Genomic DNA, 8,090 nt, shown 5'->3' on the forward strand with positions numbered 1-8,090 from the left:
TAAAAACAAGACAGGAGTTGTGCTGTAAAGGTCATACATGCTGCTTCAACATGAAATAGCCAAAAGACAAACAAATGAAAAATGCCTGGATCGTAGGAGGAATTTCTAAATCTTCATTGGCAATCTGCAATGGTGCACTTCAGAAAAGTGAATGCCTACCTGTGTCCTGAGAATACTGCACCTCCTCCAGTTAACATGCTCTTGATTATTAAGGACATGTTTAGATTCAGAATGGGAGCAACTTGAAGAGAGTTAGGACAAGCTTGAAATTGGGAAGCAGCCTGGTTTCAGGGAATTGTCAACTTTAAAACTAGATTTACCCCTCGACTTTTCTAGTGTCAATCAATACATTAGTCTGTATTTCTTTGCTGAAGTCATGATACAGTTACTCTCAAGAATAAACATTAACCAGGGTTTATCTCCAGAAGTGAAACACACACAGGGATCTCAGGATTACTTTAATTCAATATTATGTCCACAAGCTGTCTGATACACAATCCCCTTTTCAGATGAGATGGATTATGACCTTTGAAACCTTGATGTAATCTGTTAGGCAGGGTCTGGAGCTTGGAGCCCACAGCTGATGGGAAAGGAAACTCTCCCACTGGGTGGCTACTTTGGGTGCCAAGGTTGAGGAGACATGGGGATAGGGAGAACAATAATGATGGCATGAACCGAGTTGGGAATTTGGGAGCTGGAAGGGGTCATGTGGCTCAACTAGACCATCTTCGTTCTACAAATGAGTTGAGGCCAAGAACTAAAACACCAATCCAAATCTTCAAACTTCCAAGTCTATCCACACCTCTCTGCTTAAGGACTAGTACTGCTTTTCTCAGAAATCTTAATTCACCTACAATTCCAGGGAACTTCTTAGAATCTAAGGAGGCAGGATGTGACAAGTCCCTAAGAACAATGACTTTTTCACTGTCTTCATCTGAGTGTCCAAATCTGGGGAGGGCCACAGCCCTGGGAGCCAGGCAAGGGGTAGGGTCATTCCTTCACAGGTCCTTAGCCAGGAGGTACCCAACTCTACAACTAGAGGCCTCCATGGAGGCCAAGGCTAGAGAGAGAGATTTCTGGGTCTCTCCCCAACAAGTCTCTGTCATAGTTTTCCTGGACTGGCAGAGACCTGATGGCTCAGCTAGACAAGCAGCTGACACAGACTAGCAATACCCTGAACAGTCCGAAATCTAGGCCTACACACCCACCTCACCTCAGCACTCCATTCTCACTCCATCACATGGTGCCCCGTCCTCCACACTGCACCCTCTGCTCAGCCATCAAACCTCACTCCCACTAGCCTGGTAAGCCCTGCATTCCTCTGTTCTCCCTCGTCTTTCCTTCCTCTCAGCACTCTGCCCCAGCCTCTGGCTGGCCAGAGTTACCAGGGAAGCAGGTGGGAGGGGGAGCAGGAGAGAGGGGTGCCGGTCCCACCTGCTTCTTCCACACCCCGAGTGCTCACATTACACCACCCAGGGGTGGTGTCCGGGCCGGCCGGCAGCTTTGGCGTCACCCCAGCGCTTGTTGGAAATGCAAATTCCCGGTCCCAGCCCAGTCCCAACAGATCAGATCCCTAGGAACGGGGCTAGCCATGGGTTTCCACAAGCCCTCCAGAAGGTTCTGAAGTTCCCCGAGTTCGAGAACAGCTCTCATCGCAAACCACCTCCCCGCTCCTCTCAACCAGGGCCTCCCATCCCCCCACGCGGACCTCCCCATCCCGGCCCGCAGCGCGGATCCGGAGCCCCAGCGGCCAAGGGATGACGCGGTGTTGACTCAGCCGGTCAAGGACGGCAAGGGCCAGAGAATCGATGGGGTCCGGCCGGCCTCGCGCTTCGCTGCACAGCGGGCCTCGGCCACCGCTCTTCTCATCGCCTGGGGTGCCCGTGGTTCAAACCTGTCCAGCTCGGGATTTGCCAACAGGAGCAGTGCCCTAGCCTCACACACAACCAGCGCCAAGGAAAACGCCCCGGGAGAGGCCCCAACCCACTTTCCAGGTACCCACACTTGGTCCCGGAACTCAGAGCAAGAGCCCCCGCAAGATCCAGCCCCAATCACTTCCCGTCCCCAGAGCCAAGCAACGCACCAGGCACTCAGGAGGTCCTTTAAGAAAAGGTGTGCAGATTTTTTTTTAATCAATGAATTAAACTTGGGACGATGTTACTCGTCCCACGTTGGGCTTTATTATATAGTCAAGTTACTTACTTAAAAAAAACACATTCTGGCAATTTTTTTTACAGTGAACAATTCTATATACACATTATAAACATAGTTTGATATAAAACAGTATCTACAATCTACTTACATTTAATTAATCTGTGACTTCTAGTTCATCTGCGATTAATATTAGTCAGGTCAGTTTCTCTGCTTGAATTGGAAGCTACTATCCCCTTAACACCTTGGTCAAATAGGTATTAAGTGATAGTGCAAAACAAGCATTTGAGATTCTTAACTATATCTCTGACAAAACGAACATACATCTTTTAGACAAGAGCTCTGAAATGGCTTTGGATTTAAGACAGCAGTAAAAGAATGTCATATAAAAGAATGTTTTCCTTTTAAAATATTCCAAGGCTGCCTAAATTGTAGGCCCCTCCGGATTTGGGGTATCTACCCTTTGCCTTACTATTAAGTGGGAGATACACAGATTACAGAAAAGTCATTCAAGAAGGTCCTATTAAAACCTTTAAAGCTATAACTTAAAAATTTAACAAAGTTCAAAATTACTTTTTCATAAATAGAAATAACAACTTACTTTTTCTTAAAAGGGGGATGAATTGAATCACTGTTATGTCACTTTATCAAAACAACCTAAGTTCAGTACATAAACTATTTGTTAAATCAAAATTAAGGTCCATGTAGGTTTGTTAACTGAGCAGTGCACCAAATATTTTAGGTTTCCAGGACACCAGAAAATCGATTCCCTTTCTTATATAGCCTTCTAGTTCTTCTATGAAGATTTTCTGTAGCAAAATATTATTCCTAAATCCAGTTTTCTGAACATGCCAATGTCAGTGGTCATCATCCAGCATTAAAATATCCTTTATCGCCCTCAATGTCCACTTCCTGATCTGAATCCTCTGAAATCTCTGATTCAAGGTCTTCCTGGGAGGCAGGGGAGGGCGAACACTGAGAGCTATCTAAAGAAGCACCTTTATTCTGTTCACTGGGCAAATCTCGCCTCTGGTCACAGGAATTGTCCAAACTTTCCAGTTCTTCTTTTTTATTGCTTTGAGGGTTCTCCTGAATAAAGGAAATGAAAGTGGAGATTGGAAGGATCATAAAATATGGATAGGTGAGAGGCATAAATCAAAACATCTCTTCATCTGGTATTAGCTTTTAATTTTTAGTTTACTGAGTGTTCTCAGTTTATCATCTTCTTATTCAGGAGATACATACTTGTGCTTTTTTCTCACTTTGGAAGAAAAGTTTCTGTCATATCAAAAGTTATATTCTTATGAGAACCAGCCATGAATATAAATGCAGATGTATTATACCAATTGAATACAAATTCTGGTTACTTAACACCAGCCCAAACCCATGGTTTCAATATTCTCAAAAGTTTAAGGGAGAAAGAAAATCAGATCACTACAGATAAATCCTAATTTCATTCTTTAAATATTTAAACTTTGCCAATTAATAGTCTTCCAGATATTTAAAAAATAAGAATGCTAAATGGTGAATTAAGAATAAGGTTTCAAAATTATTAGACTGGATCTTTTTTCATTCATTTTCTGGAGTACATTTATAAACATCTACATGTATATAAATATATAACAAGTTACAGAATCATGGCAAAGAAAAAAACGTGGATCTGGAAGAATGCTGCCAACTGGGATTGTAGACAATTAGCTACAATTTACTTAAAACCTGGGGCAAATTTCTGGGAAATATCTTGGTAATACATAGAAACTACTATTTTTAAGGTCTCTGGTAAACTAGAGTCAAGCCTTTGACCAAGAACTGTTAAATATATAAGCTAGTGAATTTTTAATCCTACACCTGTCTAAAATACTTATAAATACTACCTAGAAATATTACAACATCTATTTGTTATATAGTTGCAAGCCTATAGTCTCAACAAATAGATTCACAAGGTCAGAAATTGAGAGTGAATCTGCAAATATTTAAATCACATTACAGTAATGAAATTATGGGAATTTTATTTTCTGTTTCAAAATATTCCTTGGGATACTTTCTTTTGAATGAAAAAGTAATGATCAATACATTTTAAAATCCACTTGGCTTTAAATTTCTCCATTGTTTCAAAATGTTTTATTTATTATAAACTGCATATACAATGACAAGTGAACAACTCAGCAATTGTCAGATAACTTTGGAGGATACATCCAGATTAGGACATCAGAAATGAATGTTTAGCTTTAAGTCAATAGACCTTCTTTTAAAAACTAAATCACCCTTTACTTTTTATCGCATATTGCGAAACAAGGTCACTGGAAGAAAGACTGGTAGAAAGTTTAAGCTACTTTCCAAACAGGCTTGAATATTTTCTTACAAGTTTTATATTTCCTTTTAAGAGCTGGTATTAGATGGAAAATCATTTTTAAACTCCCTGACAGTTAATTCTTCTAAAAAACAGTGCAAACAAGACTTAAAGGTGTTTGTTTCTTTATATTTACCCTTGAGTTCTGCCTGGTTTTATTATGGCTGTGTAAATAAAAGAAACAATTTTCTCCCAAAGATAACTGCTTAAGTCATTTACTGTCAATTACTTTATCTTTCCTGCGTTAATTAGATAAACAACATATGGGATTTATAAAACAATTAGCTGGGAGTTTTACTAGCCAGTGTGCGAAAACCCAAGCATAATTGATATAGGAACCCCATTAGGTGCTTTTAGCATTACTGCCACCTGAGCAACTCATCCTGAATTTCAGCAGGACTATTTGTCTTTTTAATCAAGGTGAAGAGGTTAAATAGTCTCTCAAATGACTTTTGCATACAACCCATAACAGCCTCGCAGAGATAACGTGATAAAAATATTTATTTCCATAGAAACAGAACCATGTCCATACCTGTTTTAGTCTCCTCCATTTAGCGCGTCGATTCTGAAACCAGGTTTTGACCTACAGGAAAGAGAGAAAGAAAACTCACCACTCACGTCGGGATTTGCCAGAGGGCAGGGTCTCGGAGACCGCCACCCCAGAAGCCTTTCCTCCCCACCGGAGGCGGCCCCAGGCCCCCGGCGAGCTCACCTGTCTCTCGCTAAGCTGCAGCATCTTGGCCAGACGCTTTCTCTCAGGCGGAGAGAGGTATTTCTGCGTCTCGAACTTCTTCTCCAGCTCGATGGTCTGGTCGTTGGAGAACCTCACCTGGCCGCCTTTCCTTTTATGCAGAGGCCTCTGCAAGAAGGGGCTCCAAAGTAGAGGTTTGCCTGTGGGCGAGAAGAGCGGCGCTCACCCACGGCCCTGGAGCGGCCTGGCCAGACCCCCTGGGATGACAAAGGTAGGCCAGAGGCCACCCAACCAGACACGTTCACATACACCCACCGGCACGTGGACCCAACACGCTCCCCCCAACACACAAACATGCCCGAAGTCACACACCGACACTGCAGATGAACACGGCCCACCCTGGTACACTCACCCACATACAACCATCACACCTACAGCTAGATCCAGACACATCTTTAATCCCCAAAAGAATGAGCACTACGGACTGGGCTTACAATGCCACGACCCTCTTTGCCCAATGGCTCTCGGATTGGTACACTTTTTGCCCCCTTGGATCTTCTTCCACGGTGAACCGGGTGTGTGCGTGTTGGGGGTGGAGCGGGGCCGCTGCACCGCCAAGGCCTGGCTGCGCGGGAAGCGCTCGGGCCGGGACGCCCGCGTTAGGCCGCGCGAGGAGCCTCCAATCCTGGCTGGGGGAGCCGCGGCCTCCTCTGATTTCACACCCAGCCCGCGGGGGCGGCCAGTTAAAGCCACCCCATGGGCTATGGCAACATTTCCGTCAATGTGTTTCCTGTTGGTCTAGCTCGAAAAACCCTTTGCTTCCTCCTGCGCGGTCCCAGCAGTAACCCAAGGAAACTCAGGGCGCACAGTGAAAACGTTTGCCCCCAGGCCCGGCCCGGCTGAGGGTCCCGCTCCAGTTCCGACAGGCGACCAGAGCCAGGCTCAGGCCGCATCATCAAACTCTTGAGGCTGGAATTAGACAGACAGAACAACTCAAAAACATAAAAAGATGAACTAAAATACAATCCCCTTCCCGGTAACCGTGAGAAGGGAAGGTGGAGGGCTGAGCTAGAGGCCGCGCCATAAAAATGGTGACATTAAAATGCTAATTAAGACGTTATTTGTCTTCAGGGTCCCTAGTGAAGCTTCCAATAACAGAGTTCATTTAAAACTCTAGAGGCGCCCCGTTTCCTTATTTACCCTAGGGCTTCAGACCTCGAAGGCGCCAAGGGTCAACCACAGCGCGGACCACCAGCGACTTATTTCTTAAGCCGCACACTGAGGGGACATGCCCCGAAGTTCTAGAATATATGCCCTATGTGTCCCTGCTTCCCTTCCTAACTGGCGCCCAGGGGCTGCGGCTTCCTACTCCAAAGTAGTGTCGGTCGGTCCGTGCGTCCATCAGTCCGCAGGCCTGCACCTCAATGCTTTGAAAACTAGCATTGTTTTTTCGAGATTTTGCTTGCGTCAGGCTTCAGCCTGGTGCAAAACAGCCTCGAAAAAAAATAGGAAGCAACTGGTTATTTTAGCTGCCATAAAGTCACATCCCACACAGAGGAAATGAACAATATCAGAAAAACGGATCCCGGCTATCAGAAGTCGAGTGTTTCCTGAATTTGTCTGTATTGAGGATGTCGATAAAATAATCAGCAGCGTGCACTACTCCGGGGGAAGGGTCTGCTTCATGCAGCCAGGAAAACACTTAACAGCTTCTGAAACCAGATTTACTCCTATCGAGAACTCAAGATTTCCTGTATGAACGGAAAGGGTCAGGCTCTTTCACTGCACAAGCCTGTTGAACCAGGTCCAGCCCCGTAGCCGCCCGGGCCCGGAAGCCACCCCTGCCCCACGGGGGCCGGCCAGGGGCGCCTCGACGCCCCTTTCCTCATCCCTCCCGCCAAGGGAGCCCAACCCCGGGTGACACGCGCGGTCCACGGCTGCCCTCGCCGCGAGGTCTCTCGCTGGCCCGCGCGCCCCGACGCCTGCAAGGTGCAGGAAAACCAATCTGAGTCACTGTGCGGTCAGCCCCGGCCGCGCGCTGCCGATGCCCGCGCGTGCCCGACAGCCGCTTTTCCATCGCTTTTGCCACAGCCGTCTACCGCCTGCCCTCTTCGCCCCCTCGGCCTCCCGGGCGCTGCCACCTGCCGGGTGGCGCCTCCTCGCCCCCACCCTCGCCCGACCGCCTTACCCAGGGGGTCGTGGCGGAGCAGGGCGTGCGTGTAGTCGTTCACCGTCCGTGGGAAGGGGTACAGAGGGCCCCCGAAGCCGCCGGGTCCGTAGGCAGCGGCCAGCGCGGCGGCGGAGTGGTGCGAGAAGGCGGGGTGGATCGGCGTGGGCTCGTACACCGGGGTCCGGTAGGGGGACACGAGGCTGGTGAAGGAGGAGTTGGGGGACGGCAGCGTGGGGGCGGGAGTGGGCGCGGCGGGCCCGCGACCCAGGATGTCCTCGATGTAGAAGGGCGTCGGGTGCGCGGGCTGCAGCAGCGGCGTGGGCGCGTACAGCGGCACCCCTACGGCGCCCGCCGCGGGCCCGGGGTGCGGGTACTGCATGGCTCCGCTGCGCTCTGGCCCCTCGCAGAGCTGCCGGCCCGCGCCGCGGCGCTACATTTATCCGCGCTCCGCACTCCCGGCGATAGGCTCCGCCGGCTGCGGGGTGGGGCCGCGCTCGCTGGCCCCTTCCTGACGCCGGGCCCTGTGGCCAATGGCGCGGGGCCCCGGGAGCTGCCGCCCGCCCCCACCCCGGCCCGCCCAGCCAGCCGAGCTCCCCGCCCCTTGGGAGCACTAGCTCCCAGGTTCCCGGCACCCGGCGCCCCGGTGCCCCGCCGCCGTTGTCGCCCCTCGGGGTTCCAGGCACCCCGGCCGAGGACGCCCTCGAGGGAAGCCCGGGGCCACGTCCGTC

At 48.9% G+C, this 8,090-nt stretch overlaps 1 protein-coding gene across 1 annotated transcript; it reads right to left on the reverse strand.

Moving 5' to 3' along the window:
- Positions 1-2,130: 2,130 nt before the first annotated feature.
- HHEX (hematopoietically expressed homeobox) lies at positions 2,131-7,799 on the reverse strand. The gene is made up of 4 exons (XM_032245527.1): positions 7,381-7,799; positions 5,214-5,392; positions 5,034-5,084; positions 2,131-3,240 (listed from the first exon to the last, which is right to left on the reverse strand). The coding sequence occupies exons 1-4, from the start codon at positions 7,739-7,741 to the stop codon at positions 3,019-3,021; spliced, it is 813 nt and encodes a 270-aa protein (XP_032101418.1). The 5' UTR covers positions 7,742-7,799; the 3' UTR covers positions 2,131-3,018.
- Positions 7,800-8,090: the final 291 nt, after the last annotated feature.

The sequence above is a fragment of the Sapajus apella genome, unplaced genomic scaffold (assembly GCF_009761245.1).
Source record: "Sapajus apella isolate SASKATOON/1434 unplaced genomic scaffold, GSC_monkey_1.0 scaffold58, whole genome shotgun sequence".
NCBI classification, from domain to species: Eukaryota; Metazoa; Chordata; class Mammalia; order Primates; family Cebidae; genus Sapajus; species Sapajus apella.

What these genes read in the sequence shown, in the direction of transcription:
- HHEX (XM_032245527.1), bottom strand. Translation starts at nt 7,741, where the DNA reads ATGCAGTACCCGCACCCCGGGCCCGCGGCGGGCGCCGTAGGGGTGCCG. An exon ending in GCTCCGCCACGACCCCCTGG is followed by an intron (nt 5,393 to 7,380) that starts GTAAGGCGGTCG and finishes TCTCGCCCACAG; the next exon opens with GCAAACCTCTACTTTGGAGC. An exon ending in AATGGAGGAGACTAAAACAG is followed by an intron (nt 3,241 to 5,033) that starts GTATGGACATGG and finishes TCCTTTATTCAG; the next exon opens with GAGAACCCTCAAAGCAATAA.